General features: G+C 38.4%; 1 protein-coding gene across 2 annotated transcripts in view; it reads right to left on the bottom strand.

Moving 5' to 3' along the window:
• Window positions 1-1,410: 1,410 nt before the first annotated feature.
• Window positions 1,411-25,835, bottom strand: part of CARNMT1 (carnosine N-methyltransferase 1) — a 45,780-nt gene continuing 21,355 nt past the window's right edge. The window contains exons 4-8 of one of the 2 annotated variants that reach the window (XM_059656921.1): window positions 18,611-18,751; window positions 17,496-17,674; window positions 15,855-15,968; window positions 5,854-5,957; window positions 1,411-3,981 (exon numbers count right to left, since the gene is read on the bottom strand). In XM_059656921.1, coding sequence (XP_059512904.1) covers window positions 3,880-3,981; window positions 5,854-5,957; window positions 15,855-15,968; window positions 17,496-17,674; window positions 18,611-18,751 — 640 coding nt within the window. In that variant the 3' untranslated portion in view covers window positions 1,411-3,879. The remainder of the gene's footprint in view (window positions 3,982-5,853; window positions 5,958-15,854; window positions 15,969-17,495; window positions 17,675-18,610; window positions 18,752-25,835) is intronic. The other variant, XM_059656922.1, reaches the window with a different exon arrangement.

A 25,835-nucleotide genomic window follows, 5' to 3' on the forward strand; every position in this document is an offset into this window, starting at 1 on the left:
AAAATTGCACATTGAAGAGTATAGCGGGCCTGCCCCTAGCAGCTTTTTGGTGCTATGAAAAAGGCACTACTCCTTTGGGGGTCAGCTTTATGCCCCACTCTGCCACCTAAAGCAAAGCTGCTGGCTCAGTGAGGCTCTTGACTAAAAGATACTCCCCTAAACTCCTGGGCCTCGACCACTGATTGGCTAATCTAATGGGGTCTAATGGGTTGCTATCACTGTTTAGCTTCGGTACCAGCTTTGTAAAATCAAAAGCAGAGGTGGGCACTTCTCAGTGGCTAGAACTCAAAAGTAGTCCTCATGGTTAATTCTCCCCTTGACAAGCCTCACTACATTTTTACTAATTTTTGCGTTGTTGCCAATGACTTGTTGCGTCTGCCATGTGAAAAACAACAGACTGGCAGATTAAGACACCACTCTGGCTATTAATCTTACATAAATTGCTCAACTTCCCCGATGGTTGAAGAAATGAATATTAAAGTTAGATCCCAATTTTTCCTATCACATTGACAAGAAGTGAAAAGATCAGCAATGTCCAGTATCGGCCAGGGAATGGATGCTAAATTATTCTTAAGCACTGTTGATGGCATGTAAATGGGTAGTCTCTTTGAAAGGCAAGTTGACTGAAATGCACATACACATTGATTGACTGACTGACTCAGCTTCTAAATAGCTGAAGAGAAATAAGCATATGTAAGAAGCATGTACTAGCTTGTTTGTAAAGTGAGAGTAACCCTCAATTAAATTTTACCTGTGTCCTCTCTCCCATTACCTATTATATTTCTTTGTAATTCCCACCAAACTTTTGGAATCAATAACTATACATGTCAACTTTGATTACTCCATGTCCCTGGGATTCCACTGAAACTTTTTTCAGAGGGTTACCATAACATTATTTAAACTAATGTCCTGCTACCAGTCTTTTTCTATCACTACACAGCAGTCACCACAGATTAAAATTATACTTAATTGTCTACTATATGCTTTCACATGTTCACATTTAATGTTTCACATATAACTCACATGACCTCATTAAAAAACCCTCTGAAATAGATGGTATCAATCCTCTCTTATAGACGAGGAAACAGACTCAGATCACCTTGCCCAAGACTACAAAAAATGAGCTCAGAATATCTAAGGGCCAAATCCAATGCTTGACCTTCTAATGGCTGGTCCTGGAACTTTCTTCTACTGGTTTCCTTTATAGTCTTTTTCGATTATTTAACAAAACTAAAGATTGGGATTAATTAGGATACGGCCTAGCATAATCAAAGACCAATTACACATATTATTGACTTTCTAGACACACACAGAAGCTAATCCAAGGGTTCAAAAGTATATGTGCTCAACTAATTAAAATTGCCATGTCTATGGTTACCACTAATTTAAATGGAAACAACCAAGCATATATTGTTTCATAGCAATTGGCAGACTTTAATCAAGAAAAATCAAGTCCATCATACACATAAAAATATAGGAAATTTCATGCAGAGATGAAGCTTCCAATTCAGCCTTTGTGGCATCTTTTAGAATGAGAATTACATATAAATACAGTACATTTTACAATTCCAAAACTTCATAATTTTATACTGTGATTTATACAGCTTCTCTTTATATTTTACATGTCCTACTTTGCTCACTTGCTTTACATACCCTAACCTGCACTACTTCAGTCAGATTATGGAAAACACAAAAAACCCAGTAAGCAGAATGGCCTATCTCCTCCAGCTTTATGAAAATGAATGAAAACATTTGTGTATAAAGCTAATTTAAGAAAAATTAAAATACTTTTAAGGCTTACACACTTTAGTAGGACTACATATAAGAAATACAAAATTAAATCCTCCAGTGACATTTCCATTTCTGATTAATATCACAATCTTCAAGTTTAGAATATATCAACTGCAAAAGCTCTGAGAAAAAAAAAGCAATGTAGAACATTAAAAATATTCATAATATGAGGGAGAAATAAAAAACAAAACTGATTTTAGAATTAACTAAAATGTAAGCTATAATTTATAAATATAAGTAACATTATTAAAGAATAAAACCTGATATCATAAGTGTTAAGTAATAAAGCCAACCCATGTGTCAACTTGTTTTTGCCTCAGAAGAACAAGGTCATGTTTTGATACACATAAAAAAGTGAATAACAGTCAGTGAATAAAGAGCTTTTCTAAAACACTCAAAACCAGCGTGCATTTCTTTCAGTAGATTTTTTAAATACCTACGTTCCTTTTAATTCTCTTTCTTAATAATAATTTTGGGGAGCAATTTATTTCAAGTTTATTCATGTGGTAGAAAATGAGAATTCCCACTAAAGAACATCTGCCAAAAAAGAGAAATAATTAAAAACAACCAAAAAAACCTCAATAGGTATAGGCTTCCATAAATCGACAAGTCAAATTAGCTTCATGTATTTCTTTACTGCATAAAGGGCACAAGAGCTCCCTTACTATATGCAGAAAAGCTCCTATTGGTAAGATGTCAAATCATGTAGTGACTCCCCCAACCCAAATGACCATATAAAGGTGTAAACTTACAAGTAAGTTTTCCTAATAAAACATGACATTTATGCTTCCAGTACATTACTGAGATTAAGTCTAATCCAAATTGCCACAGAGGTCGCTTAATGCCATCACAATTACCTATAAAAATATTCAAACATACTTTTCTCCAAGAAAAGGTTAAAACATTATATTTGTCATCTCTACTTTCCAAGCTACAGGAAACAGAATGATTAACATAAAATACAAAGGAAAACTCCCTCCAATAAAGATCTGCTAGAGGTAGAAATTTAAAACAGCATAGACTGTTTCAGCCCTAGCTATCAGGGAACAAAATTGGTGTTAATCTGAAATTATATTAATGGCTGCTGCTTACAATATTGAAGACACAGACATGGACAGTAATTTATCCCTGAATTTCATACTCAAAATTTCTCCATGTTAATACTATCATGACAGTTTTTACTAGTATATAGTTGTTTTAATGAAAAAAAAAGTGCTTGCTTTTGTATCCAGGTAATCTAAAGAAAAGACATTATTGTAAACATCTCACTGACAGACTGTATTCATTTATAGTTTGAAATCATTTCAAATGAGCAGATTTTATTCTTATTTCCCCAGTTTCCTAACAGTACCTTTAATAAAGGATTTTTTTTACTCAGATTGTTAAGATCTTCATACATTTCAGAGTGATCCATGATGAATACGCTTTCAGAAAGTGTTCAGTTTAGTGAGGCCAAAAGACTTACTAATTGCTTGGTTATTTCAATGCATTTTTACTGGCCAGTGATACTCTTAAGTTCAATAATTCATAAAAATGAAGGGTTTGATGCTTCCCTAAGTTCAACTGAGCTAGAAAAAAAAAAAGATGTGAATAAAAGAATAAAAGACACACATTTTATGTATAGATTGCTTAGGTCCAAGTGAATAAAAGTCTCAATTCCAGATGATGAATAAGAGGATCCTTAGACTCTTCTAAAAATAACATGTGCAATACATACAAAAAAAAAAAGGAGGTTATTACTTCAATACTATTAGTCATTAGCATGGCAGCTTGGAACGGACAGCTTCATGAAAACACTAGAGATAAAGTTTTTTCTACTGAAAGACAATTCTGGGTTTCAAGGAAAAAGTAAACTCAAAGATACTTCCTCCACTTTTACTTGTGTAGTACAAATATTCATGGCATAGTATATTTCTGAAAAAGCAATAGACATATTAAGAAAATAGACACTATTTCTAAACTTTGTTAGGAATAAGAAGGCACCACTGATTTGAGGCTGTGTCCTGTCATTTGATAGTTGATTTTGAGTTGTTTATTTCAGGATTTGCTCTTATTAAACTTTTTTCCTGGTGATATCACTTGAGACCATTATTGTGGTTTACGAACCACAAACAAGACACATTCATAGTAGTATTTCATCATGGAGAGGTCATTCACAGTGTATGTTGACAAGACAGATTCTTTTTCCACCTGCAATGCAAACAATCATGATGATGACTACCATGATGATAACACTAAAAATATTGAATACTTTTAAGTGGCAGTTGCTATTTTACATATATTCTAGATATTAATTCAATTATTACATACACGTACTACCATAAGATTGGTACTATCATTAATTCTACTCTACAAAGAGCAGGTTATTCAAGATCACTCTACTAAGTGGTGGAACTGGGGTTCACTCTCACAGTCTAACACCAGAGCTATTAAGCTACTATAATATACTAGAGACCTGGTGCACGAATTTGTGCAAGGGTGGGATCCCTCGGCCTGGCCAGTGATCGGGAGCAATCGGGGCCATCTCGCCCAGTCCCAATTAGGGTCGATTGGGGCTGGCCAGCCAGGGGAGGAACTGCAGGAGGTTGCCCAACTGTGGGAGGTTGGCTATGGGAGCGCACTGATCACCAGGGGCCAGCTCCTGCGTTGAGCGTCTGCCTCCTGGTGGTGAGTGCGCGTCATAGTGACCGGTCAACCGGTTGTTCAGTTGCTTAGGCTTTTAGATATATAGACTAGAGGCCCAGTGCATGAAATTCGTGCATGGGGGTGGGTGGTGTCCCTCAGCCCAGCCTGCACCCTCTCGAATCTATGATCCCTCTCACAATCTGGGACTGCTGGCTCTCAACCTCTCACCTGCCTGCCTGCCTGATTGCCCCTAACCGCTTCTGCCTACCAGCCTGATCACCCCCTAACCACTCCCCTGCCAGCCCAATCGATGCCTAACTGCTCCCCTCCTGGCCCGATCACCCCCCAACTTCCCTCACCTGCCAGCCTGGTCGCCTCCAACTGCCCTCCCCTGCCAGCCCAGTCGCCCCCAACTTCCCTCCCCTGCCAGCCTGGTCACCTCCAAGTGCCCTCCCCTGCCGGCCTGGTTGCCCCTAACTGCCATTCCCTGCTGGCCCCGTTGCTCCCAACTGCCCTCCCCTGCAGGCCTGGTCCCCCACAACTGCCCTCCCCTGCCGGCCTGGTTGCCCCAACTGCCCTTCCCTGCTGGCCCCGTTGCTCCCAACTGCCCTCCCCTGCAGGCCTGGTCCCCCACAACTGCCCTCCCCTGCCGGCCTGGTTGCCCCAACTGCCCTTCCCTGCTGGCCCCGTTGCTCCCAACTGCCCTCCCCTGCAGGCCTGGTCCCCCACAACTGCCCTCCCCTACAGGCCTGGTTGCCCCCAACTGCCCTCCCCTACTGGCCATCTTAAAGGGATGGGATGTTTCTAAATAAACATATAGCCAAATCATAACAGTCAAAGTATCATAAAACCATATGACAAGGGTGGGGAATCCTTTTTCTGCTAAGAGCCATTTGGACATTTATAACATTATTCACAGTCCATACAAAATTATCAAGTTAAAAGTTAGCTGCTATATATGGTGAAACATTTAATTAACTCATCCCTAATGCTTTGGCCGGGCCAGACCAAATGATTTCACAGACTTTACACGGCCCATGGACAGGACGTTCCCCACCCCTGTTGTGTAATAATGCACACAATAAAGGAAGATTGAAAGACTGAACAGTACATAAGCATATATAGTAAACAATATCCCTCTTGCTCCTGCCTTCCCATCCACACTTGCTTCCCCAGTGCCTAGTCTACTTAGTAACTATCAGTCTACAAAGGTCAATATTATGATAATGGCCAGCTACCATTTATTGAAAGGAGATTATACCAGGAATATAGTTTTCCTTTACATACACATTATCCCAAATCATCATAATTCTAAAAACTATCACTTTATGGATGAGAAAACAGCAGTTAAAAGGTAAAGCCTGTAAATGCCATAATATCACCATTCTTGGTGTGCTTTGGAAGTTAAGCTTTGGCAATGCTTCATTCCATCCTTACCTCTAGCTGGAATCCATACTGCAGAACAACGTTTTTTAGATCCTCATAGCTCAATTCTATGGAAAGTTCATTCGCCAAATTTTCGAAGTGGTAGAGCAGAGGACCTATGGTTTAAAGATACTATGAATGAATTTACTTTAATATAAACATATACTAGCAGCTATGTTAGACTGAGCTCCAAGTTGAACAAATTGGGTAATTTATAAAAAGAAGAATTAAAGAATATTTACATTTGCCAAAGACATGTTTCCAGACCCCTGAAACCTTGGCCCTGAAACCACAACCCCTGAAAACTGACATCTGAGTGCTGGGCCTATATTACGGGAGTAGGTGCCTCTAGTATACCAGCCTTATGTTGTGATTTTCCACATCGTGGACCTTACACCTGTAACTCTTACGTTACTGAAGGATTAGCTGAATTAGAGAATGATAAGTCCCCAAATTCCAAAGGCATACTGCAATTATAATTCCATATATAAATGCAAAATGATAGCTACAAATTGCTTATCACATGAAAGCAAAAGGGGTCCTTATGCCAGCAGGTGGTTGGGGGTAGAGGGTAGTGAGGAGAGCTGGAGGCAAGGCTATCTGGAATGAAGGGATGACACTAAGCTGTTTTTTTAAAAATGCACAGTTCATATCCTAGCTCTAACACTAATTAATTCCGATTGGCAAGTCACTAATTCTGCCCCACTTGTTACATGACTTTAATGTGAGATAATATGTAAAATACATAGCATATAAAAGGCACTAAGTAAATGATAGCTATTACAAACTTCTTAAAACCTTCTATTCTCTCATTCTACATATCCAAGAAACTAGACATAAATAAATAAAAAGAAGCTATCATCTAATTTTCCAATCTTTTAATCTGTAATTTTCCCTAATCCATCAGTCTCATCCAGCCAACATTTATCATTCTACAGTTATACTTCAGGACTAATCTAGACAATCTTCTCCTTACCTTTCATTGGGTTATTTATAAATCCGTGACAAACTCACAACACCCATCCCTTTTTTACTCCTCACACAATGTGCTTAATCACAGAAGGTAAACATAACAAACAGGACAAAGTTTCTGCTCCCAAAAGGCTCACCACTCTGTAGAACATACTTAGGGTTAAAAAGTTTTTATTTTTCTCCCCTCTTTTTTATCCTAGATAAACAACTAGACAAAAGTGACTACATATAATTTACATATTAGTGGTCTTTCAAAATACATTTCCCAATTAAATTACATCAAGCTTAAATTCCTGTTAGTTTTATTAGTACTAGTAAAAATGTCAGTAGCATGAGTCATTTATTGAGCACTTGCTGTATCCTAGGCCACTGGGAAGCCTTTGAAGTCCCGCCCCTGCACCAAGGATATTTTCTCCATTGAGAGGGGGAAAGGGAGAGAGGAAGAAACATTGATGTGAGAGAGACACATCGATTGGCTGCCTTCCTGCCCTGATTGGGGCCAGGGAATAAACCTGTAATCCAGGTACATGCCCTTGACCAGGAATTGAACCTTCAACCCTTCGGTCCACAGGCTGATGCCCTAACCACTTAGCAACACAGTCCAGGAACGTAGAGCCTCATGGCAGTCTTTGCAGCTCTAAAGTGTATTCTGTTCCTGCTCTATTTTAAAGGCCTCCAACAATATTGTTTCACTATATCCACATGAAAACATTCCAGTAATTCTTACATACTCAGGCCATGTTTTACCTCTACTCATGCTCCGTTCTATCTAGAAAGCTCCTTCTCAAGCTTTAGCTATGCATTTCCTTGAGACTGAGCAGTTTTCCATATATATTATCTAGTCACTCACTCCTTAAATGAACATTTACCAAGCACCTAGCAAATGCCTGGTACTATATACAGACAGTCCTCGGGTTACATCGGACTTGACGTATGTTGTTTCGCGGTTACATCGCCGTCTCCCATCTATATATATAAAAGTCTAAGCAACTGTTACAACCGAACTACCAGTTGACCAGTTGCTATGATGTGCGCTGACCATCAGGGGGCAGGTGCTCAACACAGGAGCTGCACCCTGGTGGTCAGTGCACTCCCACAGCGGGAGTACTGCTTAGCCAGAAGCCGGGCTCATGGCTGGTGAGTGCAGCTGTGCAGCGAGAGCCTTTCCCACCTTTGTGGCAGCACTACAAAGTGGCGAGCGGCAGGAGCAGGCGCAGCAGGGCTGAGATGAGTGGGAGGGCGTGGTGCCTGGCCTGGTTTGGGCTCCTCCCTGACCGCCTGCTGCTTCATGCACTGCTACATCCCCTGAGGGCTCCCGGATTGCAAGAGGGCACAGTCCAGGCTGAGGGACCCTAACCAGTGCACGAACCCGTGCACTGGGCCTCTAGTTTATTTATATATAAAAAAAAAAGTTCTGTCATTTCGACATATGTACATATGTGCTTTATGTTTTTTATTATTTATTTACCACAAGTAAAGGTCAGGGATTGTTATCTTTTAAATTCTTTTTTACTGTTTCACTTCATTACTGCTGTGTATGTGCTCCATGTGAGTGTCGTAGGTGGGTTCCGACTTACAGCGAAAATCGCATTATGTCACGCCATAGGAACGGATCTCTGATCTAACCTGAGGACCTACTGTATATAAAAGGCTAAGTGTCTGTCCGTCTGACCGGTAGCTATGACATGCACTGTCCACTAGGGGCAGATGCTCAACGCAGGAGCCATGACGCGCACTGGCCATTTAAGAATAAATGGCACCATGGACCTGGCTCCGACAAACCAACACTCGGCTTCCCCCAAGTGGGACACAGGCCCTGCTATCACCCTGGAGCGAAACCCCACCAAATCGCAGCCAACGCTGCCAAGACCCTATGGTGCAAAATGCGGCCCACAGCTTAGCCCAGAAACAGTGGCTCTGGGTGCTGGGTAATGATATCACGTAGCAACTCCAGCTTCCTCTCCCTAGCGACTAGCCTCCTTGGAGTTTCTTCAGCCCAGGAACCTGACTTGCTTTATAGCCTGATGCAAACATTTTACAGTTTAATCAAATGTTTGTGAAGTGTTTTCCCATGCCTCATCTCGTTTGATCCTCCCAGAAGTCCTGGAGTAGGTAGATAGGAGACTTGGTAGAATCCTATTTTCTTTTCATGAGCAAGATGCAAATAGAGATATTAAAATATTTCTCCTAATTCATTTCCTTTCAATGTGCCCGAATCCGTGCACCGCGACACTAGTATAAAGATGAATAAATCATGGGGTTACTCCTTAAGGAGTTATTTTCTCAACTCTCATGTCTTTTCACATTCTTTTAGTTGACCTAACAGGAACAAAGAAACATTTTTTCACTTGACCATAAATACATTGCAAGTTCATAATAAAAAGCTGAGATAACATGAAAATCAAACCCATCTCTAATCCTAACACTGACAGATAACTGCTTGAAAACTTACTGTATCTCCTTGCAGTTTTTCCTTGATGCGTTAGTAAGAGCCATTTGGATATCACATATTTAGTTTTGCATCTTACCTTTCTTTAGAAACATGTCCCTATTTTATTAACCATTTATGGAAAATGGTTTTATTATATGGCTGTCCTATGACTATTTACCCATTTCATTACTGTAGGCTCAGTCTAAGTTTTTGCTGAGTATGTTTGTCCCTTAATCAGTCTTTAGTCTTTGCCCATATCTTATTATGTTCCTCTAACAGACTTCTACAAGTATAAGTAATGTAACAAAGGTGTGCAATAGTGAATGCAATTATGTAATAAGCTGGATGGCCAATATTTTAGGTTCTGTGGGCACATACAGTCTCAATCACATATCATTATTTTTATCTCCACCCCTCCCACAAACCTTTACAAATGTGAAAAATAATCTTACTGCTGGACCATACAAAATGTGCTTAGGCCAGATTTGGCCTGTAGGCTGTAATTTGCGGATCTCTATTCAAATGTGTGAATAGTTAGGATTTTTCCATATGTTATCAAATATTTTTTCCTGAAGAATGCTTTATTACTGTATTCCTACTAGCAATATATCTAAGCATACCCTATCTCTCTGTATTTTATCTAAATTTTAAGTAAAAATTAAAAAACCTACCTAATAAAATTGGTGGAAAATGGAATCTCATTTATATTACTGTGACCAGCAATGAAGATAAAACACTTCTCCTCTTTACATAGGCCATTTATGTTTACTCGTTTATAACGTGGACATTTATGTTGTCTAATTCACTTCTGGGTAGTTTTCTCTTAAAGACTTTTTCCTCCCTTTCCAATTAAAAAGAAAAAATAGATTTCATTGTAAAAAAATAAAAATTAAAATAATATAAAGGAACTTTTACTTCTTGTAAAGGCAGGTTAGGTTATTCAGACCAATGCTCCCACTGAAAACAATTAAAATTGGTGTATGAAATTTAAAATCTTAAAAATATAGAATACCTGGCAAGTTAGTAAGAAATTAGTAGGAACCCAGAGAATTAAGTAGAGGTAAACCTAGATGCCATTTTCACCCTGACAGTTAAAAGAAAAAAGAAGTGCTTAAAATATATGGAAGCTAGAATAAGAGATTTAGAAGTATTTGTGGTGCACCCAATTTGGACATAGTGGTTTGGCGCATAAGACATTTGATTGCATTTTCAAAAGGAAAGAAAAAGAATGAGGCAGAGTAGTTATATGAAGAAATTGTAACTGTTAACTTATTTTGGTGCTAATCTTGTCTCAAATGGCAAGAGGAGAGACCCTTTTAAGCTGAGAATTTTTCAGAACTGATGAAAGAAGTCCATTTACAGATTCAAATAACCCAACAAATTGTATACAGGTTTGAAAAAGAAAAATTCACACCTATATATAATATTGAGTCTGAAAAACTACAAAGAAAAAGTCTTATAAAACAAAATTGATTACCTTTAAAGAAGATACAGTTAAGATAGCTGAATTCTCAACAGCAAAAACAGAAGCTAAAAGCTATTGAAATGATCTATTGCATATGTTAAAAGCTATCTGTCAGCCTTATACTCGATACCAAGTATTGCTTTGGAACTAAAGGTTTCAATCAGTATGAACTTAAGATCTTTATAGACATAGACAGACACATACATATATTTCCTACCCCTACCTGCTGAAAAGGCCTAGAAGTAATACTATCATAGTGATAGAATCTAGATTTTCATCATCATTCCTCACTAAAAGGAACCAGGAATCCTTGGTGGGGGTGAGGGGGATTCCTGGGGGAAGGCCGATCTCAGGGCTCAGCAGAGAAAGTACAAGATGAGCTTGGTTCCTAAGTGTTCACTGATGGATGAGCAGATAAAATGTTGTATATGCCGTATATACAATGAAATATTATTCAGCTATTAAAGAGAATGAAATCTTGCCACTTGCGACAGTATGGATGGGTTCTGTAAGTATTATGCTAAGTAAAATAAGTCAGAAAGATAAATACTATATGATCTTCCTTATCTGTGGAATCTTAAAAAAACAAAAAGGAACAAGTTCACAAACACAGAAAACAGACTGATGATTGCCAGAGGTGGGGGTGGGCAAAATGGGTAATAGGAGTTAAAGGGTATAAACTTCCAGTTATAAAATAAGTCATGGGGATAGAATGTATAGCACAGTGACTATATTTAATATACATATTTGAAAGTTACTAAGTTAAAAGTCCTCATCACAAGAAAAAAGTTATAGCTATGTATGGTAATGGATGTTTACTAAACTCATTTCAAAATATATACAAATACTGAACCATGGTTGTACACCTGAAACTAATATAATGTTGTATGCCAATTATACCTTAATTAAAAAAAAAAGAAGCCAAGACACAAGACAGAAGAAAGATCACAAAGGGCACTGAACACATCCTGAAGAGTTTAGGTTACCAAGAAAGCTAGGCTTTTATGCTGGGAGTCCAACAGAAATGGGTTTACACATTGTAAAGATCACTCTGCTGGTAATATGGAGAACTGAAAGGGGCGCAGAGGGAGGAACGCCCTGGAGGCAGGAACGCCCTGAAGGAAAAGACTGCAATAATCCAGGCAAGCAGTGATGAGGGCCTGGACTCAGGTGCTACTATGAGGTTAGAGCAATGGTTCTCAAACGGCATTTTTGGATTTCAAAACTGGGAGAGCACTACTGGAATCTAGTAGGTAGAAGCCAGAGATGCTGCTAACTATCCTACAGTGTTCAGAACCCCCGCCACCCCCAATGAAGAATAGTCTACCCAGGAAATGTCACTAGTGCCGCAACTGAGAAACCCTGGGACAGGAAGAGATTTAAGAGCTATTGAGGAGCTTTACAAGATACAATTTGTAGACTAGCCGGGTACAGATAAGTGTGCCAAGGGGTAAAGGAGTTCTGGTTTTCTGATTGTGGGAATCTCAGATGATGGGACAGAAAAGGCATGGGGGAAGCATGGGCATCATTTTCTTGACACACAGATTTAGAAGTTTTGTGGTGCATCCAATTTGGACACAGTGGTTTGGAGCATAAGAGAGAGGTTTGGACTAGATTCAGATTGGGAATTCAAATAAGAGAGGCAATGGGATTAGGTAGGAGTAATCCCTGATTCGAAGTAAGGAATGATATATGGCATAAAAGGTGAAAAACAATAGATAGATACCTGGAGCATACTGATATTTAGGGAAAAACTGACTCTGAGATATTAGTCTTTTAAATTCTTTAACTTATATATTGAAAGAATTTTATTTGCAAAATATTAACCTTCCAAATAACTGTATTTAAGGACAGTGTTTCTCCACCCCAATTCTCAAAATCCTTTGAGAAATTCTCTGGTAAGAAAGAGTGGAAGCTCTTCTAACTGATCTCCCATTAAAAACCATCATGCCCCATTATCTCAGATGCTCACGACAGGTCACAGGCCTTCCCAGCACATCTACTCTTAACTAAGGGCCAATTTTATTTATTCCAGGCAGTTATAATTTGTTATTATAAACAAAATATTAATGAACCAATAAAATAAATGTTCAAAAAAAAAAGTTGTTCTTATGAAAGTTAAGTCGAATGCTTTGGAAATACACAAAACCTTACTATAACTCAGTAACTGGGATCAAAAATTTTAATCACATAAATACACAGATTAATGCTAAGTATAAACTTACCCAGCAAAAGCCTGCAGAGATAGCTGTTTACACATTCCAGGAGTTGGATCTAGGCTGTAAGCATGACTCTCCAGTACCTTTCTTCTAGATACTTAACCCCTAACTTAACCAAGATGCAGTTTTTTCTACTATAAAATAGCAATAATGCCATTTCAACATAGAACTGTTTTGAGATTAAACAAGGTATTTATAAGTGTCTAAAACAATGCCTAATATACAGTGAACAAATACCCAGTAGGAAATGTCTTCTTTCAGTTATTTCTTGGGAAAGAGTTTTCTTTTAAAGAAGACCCAAGGTTTGAGATACTTGTTTCATTTTATGATTACACTAGAAGCCCAGTGCATGAAATTCATGCTCAGGTGGGGTCCCTAGCGGCTGCTGGCCAGGGCCTCTCTTGGGGCCTCCTTTCCCCAGCTGCTGGCCGGGGCCTTCCTTCGGTCCGCGCCGCCCCCTGGTGGTCAGCGCATGTTATAGCGAGTGATCGAACTCCCGAGGGGACACTTTATATATATACTAGAGGCCCGGTGCACAAAAATTTGTGCACTCACGGGGGGGGGGGGGTCCCCTCAGCCTGGTCTGTGCCCTTTCGCAGTCTGGGACCCCTCAGGGGATGACCACCTGCTGGCTTAGGCCTGCTCCCCAGGGGGATTGGGCCTAAGATGGCAATCAGACATCCCTCTGGCAGCCCAGAAGCCCTGGGGGATGTCTACTTGCCAGCGGGGAGCAGGCCTAAACTGCAATCGGACATCCTTAGCGCTGCTGAGGAGGCAGGAGAGGCTCCCACCACCACCGCTGTACTGGCAGCCATCAGCCTGGCTTCTGGCTGAGCAGAGCTCCTCCCATGTGAGAGCGCCCTGACCACCAGAGGGCAGCCCCTGCATTGAGCGTCTGCCCCCTGGTCGTCAGTGTGTGTCATAGTGACCAGTCATTCCCAGTCCTTCTGCTGTTAGGGTCAGTTTGCATATTACCCTGTTACTATATAGGATAGAGGCCTGGTGCACAAGTGGGGGCCGGCTGGTTTGCCCTGAAGGGTGTCCCGGATCAGGGTGGGGGTCCCGCTTGGGTGCCTGGCCAGCCTGGATGAGGGAATGATGGCTGTTTGCAGCCGGTCACACCCCTTCAGGGTGGGGGTCCCCACTGGCGTGCCTGGCCAGTCTGGGTGAGGGGCTGAGGGCCGTTTTCAGGCTGGAGGGTGACTGAAGCTCACAACCTCTCCTTTTTTTCTTTTTTTTTAAATTCTGGGATTTATTTACCATTTATGGCTGTCACTGGAGCTGAGAGCCAGCTTTAGCTCTGAGGCTCGGCTCCAGCTCTGAGGCCTCGGCTACTGAAAGCAGGTGTCTGGGCTTTGTTTAGCTTCTATAATTGAAACACTGTTGCAACTCCAGCTCTGAGGCCCGGCTGGCTGAAAGCAGGTTTCTGGGGATTGTTTAGCTTCTATAATTGCAACATAGTTGCTTAGAGTACAGCTCAGAGCTGGGTGACGGCAGGCGGGGAACCTTGGCTTCCTTCATCACTGGAGCAAGCAAGCCTCCTGTTCGCTTCAGCTGCCTGGCTGTCGGCCGCCATCTTGGTTGGCAGTTAATTTGCATATCACCTTGATTAGCCAATGGGAAGCTTGTCGGAGGTACGGTTAATTACCATGTTTGTCTGTTATTAGATAGGATAGATTGTACAGCTATTTGCTCTCAGTAGGGGGTGTGCAGGAGGCAACTGGTCAATGATTCTCTCTCATCACTGACGTTTCTATCTTTCCCTCCCTCTCTCTGAAATCAATAATATATGTATATTACATATATATATATTTTTAAAAGCAGGTGACAGAACCCACTAATAAATCCTGAAGGCTAAGGACTCAAACAATATAGATATGACTTTTAAGTAGTATATTAACCTCTTAACACACAAAAAGAAAATTATATTTACCTTGATAATACCATTATTCTCCCTTTATTTTAAAGAAAAAGGATTAAAAAAGAGGATAACACTGGCAATTTCCCTTATAATCTGGATGGAAGGGATCACGTCATACTTATTACTTTTTAAAAAATGTATATTTTTAAGGGAGAAGGATAGAGAGATAGAAACATCAACGATGAAAGAAAATCATCAATGAAAGAATCAACCACTGAGCCATGCCAGCAGGGCCATACTCATCATTTGATTTTCAGTACTTTCCATCAGAAGGCAGTAAGTTTTCTGCATATGTGAAATTATGTTTCTATTCTTTTTTAACCTCATGATATTCATAAAAGTTATGCTTACTCTTTTCCCAGTATGTATATGCACAGGGAGGACGTTTCCATGGGAGAGGCAAATGCTTTCCCTCAAATCTATACTACTAAAAGGGTAATATGCTAATTAGACCAGTCAACCGGCCATCTTCAGGATGTCCGACTTCCTTCTGGACAAAGCCATGATGGTGGGGTCCGAGGCAGAGGCAGTGGGATCGGGCCTAAACAGGCAGTCGAACATCTCCCAAAGGGTCCCTGATTGGAGAGGGTGCAGGCTGGGCTGAGGGAACCCCCTCCCCCGTGCACGAATTTTTGTGCACTGGGCCACTAGTGTCTCATAATAGAAAAAACAGGACTGTTGTCTCCAGAAAGTGGAAGGTGGGAAAGATGAGGTAATGATTACCATCAAGTTAATAATCAGTGCTCTGAAATTATGAATGCTGTGAGACTGACCTAGTGTAAATATACAACTTGAGGGCTCCAACTACTTATGAGAAATTAGCTAGGACTGGAGGAACTGCACCATCAAGTAGGATGCAGTCTAATGGGAAATGCAGAGGTTTTAAATTGAATACAGCATAATTATAACTTTTGTGACTATTTGATACCATGAAGTTACCAAATATAGGATAGTTATAGCTACTAGCTTAATGCATAAGATCCTAATAAATACTGATAAACTTACCTAGATTTATCCAAATTCCACCTGGCTTGAGTATTTTCCATATTGTGTCAATATAATCAATTACATTGTGAGCTGTGTCTATGAAGAAACAGGTAGCAATACAGTCCCAGGCATCTATTCAAGGAAAATCAAATTACTACATTTGTAATGTTATTTTTAAATTTTTTTGTTATTTTAACTTTTAATTAATTCCATAAATGTACCAGGTTCCTCTTACAGAATATTAATATTTCATTTAACTGCAGGGATATAGAAGCTAAACTCTTCCAATCAGCTACTATAATCAAGATAACTAAATAATCACTTATGAGATACTTTACAATTAAGTTCTTATTAATAATTTGATAAAGTAATCAATTTGGAAATCATTTTTGATACCTGTATCACTATATATCAGTGGTTCTCAACCTTGGCTGCACATTAGAATCACCTGGGAATCTTTTTAAAATCCTGATTTCTGGGCCTCATCCTCTGGAACTTCTGTTTCTTTGTTATGGGGTGAGGCCACAACATTAGTAACAAAGAAACAGAATTTCCAGAGGATGAGGCCCAGAAATCAGGATTTTTAAAAGATTCCCAGGTGATTCTAATGTGCAGCCAAGGTTGAGAATCACTGCTATATATCTTTACCAAATGATATGTTTTGTCTATAATTTATTTAACTGCTTTCATTTAAAATCATTGAAGATGAAATAATAGTCATTTGAATTCTAAATTGATTTCTTTCAACCAATGTTAATTACCAATTCTGAAAGGTTTCAGAAAGCCTGTATGCATACATTTACTTTTTAAGTTCTGCTCTTAGAAAGACCTTCCCTGACAACTATATAAAACAGCAGGCCCTCCCCAGACCCTCCTCATCCTCTTTCCTGCCATAGTTTCCTTCCTCATAATATTAATTTGTTATTGCCTCTCCCTCCCTTTAAGAATATATAAGTTCCCATGTACAGGGACTTTGTTTTGCTCACTGCTGTCTTTCCAGTGCCTAGAACATACCTGCCACTTAGCAAGTTCAACAGATATTTGTTAAATGAATGACTTGTTGACCCCTCAGCATTTCATTCTTCTTTCTTTCACTGCCAACTCCCCTCCTCTCTCCCCTCCTTACCTATCCCATTCTCTAATGCCTAGCACAAATTTCTTCCAGACTTCATAGCCTGATTGTAAAGGTCCTGCACAATCTGGAACCAACCTTCTTCTCTACCCATATTTCCATTAAATCTCCAAATAGACTTCCCTTCCCCTCCCAGGCTGTTTACCATCCTCAATTACCTTATTCATTCGTATCTATGTACTTCTACCTCCTGGAATGCCATTCCTCCTTATCCTTCAAGTCACAGCCTCTCCACAGAGAACTCCCTTCTCACACTAACTTCCATTACTCATTTGAACTTTGTTTACATGTTGGCTTCTATTTATAGACCCAATAGATTATAAATTTCTTAATTGTGGGATCTTATACTTTTTAATATTTCCCATCATTGCCTTATACATGCATGACCTTCAAATTATTTTAAATTGTCACTGAAGTATACTTTATATTCTGCCATCAAAATGGATGACCAGAACTTTAGCTTAGTATAAAATTAGATCATTAAATTTAGAATGGATAGACCTTTAAAATGTTTGCTTTAAACTTACTGCATTCTGAGTATATCTCCTGAAAATCTCCTGCTGTCATAGAAAAATTAGAACCAGGAGGAAGACTGTGGGGGTCAACATCAGGGAAAAAGATGGGTCGAATCTGATCAGCTGACCTCCGGTTATTGCTAAACTGATGGATCCAGGGATAAAGCTTATATTTATTAATTTCAGAACATCTGCAAAATATGAGCATACAATTCAGTATTAACTAAATATGTTACCAAGAAAATCTACTTTAAACACTAAAGTATATTGTTTGATTAAAAGTTGACTTATTTAATTACTACTTAAAAGGTATTACTATTATACCCCATCCAATTATCTGGAAATGCACATACACATGCAGATGAGTAACCAATCATGAATGAAGACAGAAAAAAATTAAATTCTGAGATATGAATGTGTTGTTCATTCCAAGTTTTACAAATATATTTCCAAACTTCAAAATCAAGTAAAAACCAGTCCAAGTACTTTTTTAATGTTATGGGTTTTGTTTGATACCTATTTTAATTACTCTGTACAACCTTCTCCCTTTTAACTTATTATCCCCCAACTCATACTGCCACCAAAATAACATATTATTTAAACAGGCAGCTATTTATTTTTTTCTCTAACACACCTCTTCTGGCTTTAAAAATAACAACTCTTTTCCACTGCTTACTAAGAGGCCACAGAAGTTCTGAAAGATCTTTCCGACTCAGTCACGTGAGCTTACTTGGCCATTTAATAAGAAACTTAAGGACAAAAGATATGATCACTATACTGCACTCTTACTATACTGAAGAAACAAAAGGGTGAAGAAGTTTAAGGAACAATGAGAAAATACCCCTTCCTGGATCATACTTAGTCCTGAAATTCACACAGAAATAATTTCATTTTCATGGAATGCCAAGTCACTTTCTAAAGTCACTAACCCATCTTGATCAAATGTCTGTTAACTAGACAACTGATTAAAGTCACAATTGTATAACCAATTTAATGTAAGAAATATTTATGATATATATCATAATTAAACACTATGTACTTATCTTCAAATTCAGAATTGTTCAAAAATAGGTAAGTCAATCTGATTCTGAAATATTACTATTTCTAACAAAAAGTAAATTAAATACCTGTTGAGTACAAAGTTGGAAGAAAATAGCATAAAAAAACTCCATTCATTTCCTTGACAAGCATAACCTAGCATAGCTATTTCCCAGGCCAGTCTTCCTAGTCCAGCACCAGGTACCAGAATATTTACTTTAGAAGGATCCCTGAAATGAAATAAGGCAATTATGTCCAACCCCTTAAAGAAAAGAAAAAGAAAAAAAAAAGACAAAGATCCATATTAACAACTAAAATCTTTGATATGAAGACCCCCATATCCTTAGTAGCTGTCGCCTGAACAACTATTAAAATTATCCCAAAGGGATCCCAATACATACAGAGGTGAACAAAATTATTTTATCATGAGACAGTAAACAAAACATAATTTCATTTCTAAATTCTGTAATACAATGGTTTATGTAATTAAATAGATTAAGTATAACTTTTAATATGTCAGGTATATCTTTTTTATTTTTTATTATTAATGTGTTTTTTTGCCCATTCTTAACCGAGGATATTTTTTCCATTAAGTTTTAGAGAGTGGAAGAGAGGGAGAATGAGAAACATCTATTTGAGACACATTGATTGGCTGCCTCCCACACGCATCCCAGGCCAGGAATGGGACCTTGATGTTTTGCTGTGCAGGACAACACTCTAACCATAGAACCACACCGGCTAGGGCTGTCAGGTATATCTTTAAAAGAATCTAGAAGGTGTGGGGGGGGGGGGATAGTTTTATGGGGAATATGGGGAGCTACCTCCTAATTGAGCATATATAATAGCAAATAATATCACACCAAACCAGAAGAACACAACCACACTGCTCTCCACTTATTTGCATCACTCTACCACAAATATCCTTTGTTATAAAATCCACCATTCCACTTCCAAACTGCTAAAAATTTGCCTTAGCAAAGCAAGAACCTTTCTCAGGACTCCTGGCAAGTAAATGTAACCTTAAGGAAACTAAAATGGCATTCTTACTGAAAACCAAAGAAAAATGTGTATAATCAGCTATCATGGCAGTTAAAAGTGAACTTATCTTTTGTCTGTATTCCCCAAACTTAGTACATACTAGTAAATCAAATCCAATTTCCAAATCTAGCCCCATGTATTTCTTTTTATATTTAAACTACATGGTCCTTAGTTTGGTGTGGTCCAAACAGTAGCAGGGCTACTAGTAGCCCCATATGATAACCTTTGCATTTCCCACTTTGAAATAAAAAACAAACAGAACAAAGAACTTTTGAAAATTCAGTCTACAAATACAATAGCGTGGGAATTTGCCCAGGGCGTTCAGTCTTAAATATTTACACATGGAACATGTATTTGTATAAAAATCTTAACAAAGTTTAATTTGTTTCACTGTTGAATTTTACATACACGATATGGCATAAACCAAAATTTGTTAAAAATGATTTTTGCAAATAAGCTTATTATGATTAAGACATCCTTTAATCCTTGATATAGACAAACTAATTCCAAGGTGTTACGTAACAATTTTCACTAAAATAAAATAGAATGCTTTCTTCTCATTCTAGATTATACATGTGTACATGTGCGTGAACACTTAAATTTGTTTTTGTTTTATGCTTTTTAAAAATTGATTTCAGAGAGAGGGGGAGGGAGAGATAGAAACATTAGTGAGAAACACTGACGGGCTGCCTCCTGCAAGCCCCCTACTGGGGATCGAGCCTCTAACTTGGATATATGCCCTGACTGTCAATGGACCTATGATCTCCTGGTTCATGGGTCAACACTGAACCACTGAGCAACACTGGCCGTGCCTCATTAAATTTTTAATGAGGGCATCTCCTCAATCCTACTTATATTGGTTACCTAACAAAAATACACAAAATTTTATTAGAATGCGAAAAGCTCCTAGATGTAGAACTCTGCTAAGCTTTATATAAAGGACCTTCCACCATGGACCCCCACCCTGGCCTCTCCTCCCATTTTCCACTCCCTACCACTCACACAAACCCTTACTCTCCACGCTTATTTTCTTTTTAGTTCCCATCTGCCCAATCAAAACATCCCGGGTGGCTGTTTTCAGATAAGAATTTTTTTAAAAAACCAAAGTAATGAAAGTAAAAGGATTTGGAAGTAAACTGAGTACTTAAATCTTTATAAAAATAATCACTAATAATTTCTGAATGGCTAATGATCTGCATAAAACATCACCATGCAGAACACAGATGAGAGTCTCAATGGCATTCTGGGTGAAAAAGCCAATTTCAAAAGGTGACAAATATATTGTATGACTCCATTTAATATGATATTCTCAAGAAGACAAACTATGTGACTGATAAGCAGTTACCACAGGTTAAAGGTGGGGAGAGTGTGTCACTATAAAGGGAAACATGAGAGGTTTTCTTGATTTTTTTTTTTTTTTTAAGAGGAAGGGAGAAAGATAAATATCGATGAGAAAAACATCATGAAACATCGTTGATCAGCTGCCTCCTGCATGCTCCTCAATGGGAATCGAGCCCACAATTTGGGTATGTGCCCTGACCGGGAATTAAACCAGTGACATCTTGGTTCATGGGTCGACCTTCAACCACTGAGCTACACTAGCTGGGCAACGTGAGAATTTTTTTGAAGGGTAATAATGGAACTGTTTTGTGCCCTGTTGGTAGTGGTAGTTAACCAAATCTACAAGTGCTAAATTTCATAGCACCAAGAAAAGTACTTTTTACTGTGTTAATTAAAAATAGTGTGTGGCTCAGTGTTTGGGTGTCATTCCAAGCACCAAAAGGTTGCCCGTTTGATTCCTGGTCAGGGCACATGTCCAGGTTGCAGGTTCATCCCCAGAAGGGAGTGTGCAGGAGGCAGCTAATCAAATTTCATTCTTACATCAATGTTTCTCTCTTTCCCTCTCCCTTCCTCTCTCTCTCAAAATCAATTTAAATATCTTAGGGGGAAAAATGCAGAAATTAGAAACCCTGCTATCCTTAAGGAAAGTTTTTGTTAATAATGACACCAACAATTGTTTTAACTGAAGGAAAGTTAACTATGGCTGCTATTGTGAAATTTGCCCTAACTAATCAGGGCCATAGAACTCTCTACCCCCACCTTGAGGCAGAATGTTGCTGTATAAAACTGCTATTAAAAGGCTGTCAGTAAGCCATGGAATGCAGAATCTAGCAAGGCCCTACCTTAAATCTTAATAGAGATTATAGATCTACCAATTACTTGTATCAAAAAGGGTTTATTTCTGTAGGCATATAAAAAGGATATACATTAAAACAAATAATTGAAAAATGATTAAGAATCAAGCAATGAATGGGGGAGATGGAGAGAATTTCCCCTTGTTCTTTGTTCTTAGCTAGTTTTTCATTGGGTGCTCATAAAAGGGCTATTAACAGCATAATGAAACATCCTTCCAATTATAATGCATATGAAACTAAGAGACTCTAAAAAGCAGTTTCTGCTATGGATCCTTATGAAGTCTAGGACATTTCTATGAAGGTATTTCTGTGGAGAATAAGAGAAATATAGATCTAAGTATAGACCTTTATGGAGAGCTGACTTGAAACAATATATTTAGTATAAATGTAACACCCCTGGATAATCCTATATAATAAAAAGCAAATATGCAAACTGTCCCCTCAGCCAGGAGTTTGATCAGTTCGACCAGGGGGCGGGGCCAGCCAGCCAACAGCCCACGGCCCCACCCCCAGCTGGCCCCGCCTATGACCGCCCCCCCCCATGGGGTGGGCTGGCCAGACCCCACCCATGCACGAACTTGTGCACTGGGCCTCTAGTAGTGGGATAACAGTGTATTCCAGACAAGCAAGAATGGAGAAGGGTGCATTTGTAAGGACAGAACAGAGCCTTGTGTGTCTGAACAGGCTGTGGATCACATATGCACCACCCTTTGTGCTTCAACTATTGTACCAGCAGTAAATGTTCTTGCGAGAGAGTTCCTTTATTGGGCACAGAATGATTTTTGCATTGCAGCTGCTGAATAGCAAATTCTAACACACAAAATACTTCCTCTTGTGTCAGCATGACACATAGCTGACCCCTGGTGGTAGCAGGCACTACCTTCAAGCACCAAAAGGGTTAAGTTCTGTTTGAATCACAGCAATTCACTTATGATCCAACATAGTAAAATCCACTAATCATGTGTAGCTGGCTAGTGAACACTTAAAATGTGGCTATTTCTGAGATGTGCTGCAAGTATAAAATAATGCCAGATTTCACACTTAGTTTTAAAAAGGAATATAAACTGTCTCAATAATCTTGCATACTCATTATAACTTGAAGTATTTTTATATAGATTTACTGGGTTATGAAGTATATTATTAACTTCACCTGTTTTTATTTACCTTTATATGTGGCTTCTAGAAATCTTAAAATAACACATGTGGCTTGCATTATATTTCTATTAACCCAGTTGGTCCATACAGCAAAATCATAAAAACCCAATTCTGAGCAAAAAACAATTGTGAAATGACATCATAAACCATCATATGAACTTTTAAAACATATAGAGCAATACAATGTTTGTATTGTTTAGGGCAGTAATTTTCAACTGGTATGCTGCAAGAGTTTTAAAACATACAAAACCTATTTAGGCAGGGACACTGACCTTTTTTTCCTTAGATTGTCAAATATAAAAATGACAACAGCCAACACAATAGCTGTCTGGTGTGAATGAATCAAAATTATATCTTTTTTTGTCAGATCAACAAAGAATGTGTATTTTGGCATGCTGCAGAATTTTAGTAATTGTTTATGTGTGTCATGAGATTAAAGGTTGAAAAATCACTGGTTTAGAGGTATATGAGCATATAGTTAATATAAGAAGGTATGATTAGAGCAACAAATATGTAATGTTTCTTTTAAAAAATACAACATTTGCCGAAACCGGTTTGGCTCAGTGGATAGAGCGTCGGCCTGCAGACTGAAAGGTCCCGGGTTCGATTCCGGTCAAGGGCATGTACCTGGGTTGCGGGCACATCCCCAGTAGGAGATGTGCAGGAGGCAGCTGATCGATGTTTCTCTCTCATCGATGTTTCTAACTCTCTATCTCTCTCCCTTCCTCTCTGTAAAAAATCAATAAAATATATTTAAAAAAAAAATAAATAAAAAATACAACATTTTTTTGAAGTTAATATATCAAAATGTCAAGGTTTTATTCAAAGGAGAAAATGAGTTAGAAACCAGATTAATATCTAGCCCCTTCAAAAATATGGTCCCAACTTACCTCTTACTCCCAACAAAAAATTACACCTAGCAACCAAACAACTTCTCACCAATTGCATAAGACACTTTCTCACCTTAATATTTAGAGCACCTACACACCCATAAAAACTCAGTTTAAATTATCACCTTTATCTATGAAGTCTTTTCTAAATATCCCAGGCAAAGCTTGAACTAATTTCTCAATGCTTTCACTACTTCATTCATACCTCTGTTACAGTTCATATTTCAAGTTCTTCATTTTGCTTCTTTCATTTAATACAGGGGTCAGCAACTATGACCCGCAGGCCAGTCATGCCCTTTCATTTATGTATTGTGTATGGCTGCATTCCCAAGACGACAGAGCTGAGTAGTCCCCGTACATCACATTGCCTGCAAAGGTTAAAATATTTACTAGCTGGCCCTTTGTTTCATCTTTTATTATTGTAACATTAAAACTAATGTCCTCAACATAAATAACTTTCCACATGCACAAGTATATCTGTAGCAAGCTTCTCCAAATTTGAATCACAGGAGTCAAGATATGCATGTGATTTTTTTTGATTATCAAGTTGCCTCCATAAAATTTTACTAATTTATTCCATCAGCAACATGTTTCCTCACACTGTCAGAAATAGTTATGTAACTTCTAAATCTCTGCAGTGAAATCAATGAAAAATGACATCCTAGTGTGATTTTTACATTTGCATTTTCTTATGAGATTGAGCATCTTGTATTTCTTTCCTGTGAATTGTCTCCTTACACTATTTTTCTATATTAGTCTTGAATTGTTATTACTGTAGATTTGTAAGCACATGAATTCTTTTTTTTTAAAAAAAAACCTTTATTGTTGGAAATACCACAGATATTCCCTCTCACCCCCTTGGCCTCTTCCAGCCTGAATTGTATGAGCTTGAAATCTCAGATCTCTATGTCTTTGGACTAAGAGGGCTTTCAGGATGAGATAAATCTATTTTTAGTCTCTATGCTACTCTTATATTTTGGCAGTTAAATTTCCTCCATTTTCTCTTTTAAAATGCTTTCTTTCACCTAAAAGAATCCTTTCATAAATTATACCTTATATTCCTTTAAAATTTTTTTTAAATTTTTTATTGATCTCAGAGAGGAAAGGAGAGGGAGAGAGAGAAACATCAATGATGAGAAAGAATCACTGATTGGCTGCCTCCTGCACATTCCCCATGGGGGATCTAGCCTGCAACCCAGGCATATGCCCTGAGTGGGAATCGAACCGTGACCTCCTGGTTCATAGGTTCACACTCAACCACTGAGCACACCAGCCAGACTGGAAAATGTTTCTTTAAAGCTCGGCATATTTTTTCCAAACACCTAACTATATAAAATAAATTCAATATAGTCAATAGTATGCAGGTATCTTCCTAGAGTGTTAGACATATATTGAAAGGTAAAGACCTATCAGAGTTTCCTTCCACAAACAAAATATCACTTCAAATTCTTCTAAAATAGAATGAGTTAATGAAATCAAGATGCTCTATTTTCAGGATTTTCATCCAGCAGTTTATAGGATATACAAGAGTATATGAGTCTAAATGGTTGTGACTTCCTATTTCAATTAGGACTCAAATTTAAGAATCTTTCCTCAGCAACTATAAGCTTTATAGTACTCAAATTTTAACCGAATAATTACTGAAGAGTTCTGTATTCAGCACAATAAAAATAGCATTTCCTTATATAACAAACAGATCAACCTGTGACTTCAAAGCTGCTTGTGCTTGCAGACCCAGGCATTTAAAAATTCTAAACAGGAATGAATTAGACAAACTGATAAGACAAATGTGTTTCCATAGAAAAAAATATTTTAATGATACAAATATTGTTCATTCTATACATATTTAAATAAATTATCTTTTATAAACAGCTGAATTAGAAAGGCCTTTATTGAAATTTCAAAAAGAAGAGAACACAATCGAAAGGCTAGCTCACATAAATTTAGGTCGATCCAGCCAAGTGTAAAGACCTTGAATGCTTGCTGTAACAAACAGGATCCTGGAAATTTCTCTGAGACCCAAACTTGACCAACAT

Source organism: Myotis daubentonii, chromosome 11 (genome assembly GCF_963259705.1).
Source record: "Myotis daubentonii chromosome 11, mMyoDau2.1, whole genome shotgun sequence".
Taxonomy (NCBI): domain Eukaryota; kingdom Metazoa; phylum Chordata; class Mammalia; order Chiroptera; family Vespertilionidae; genus Myotis; species Myotis daubentonii.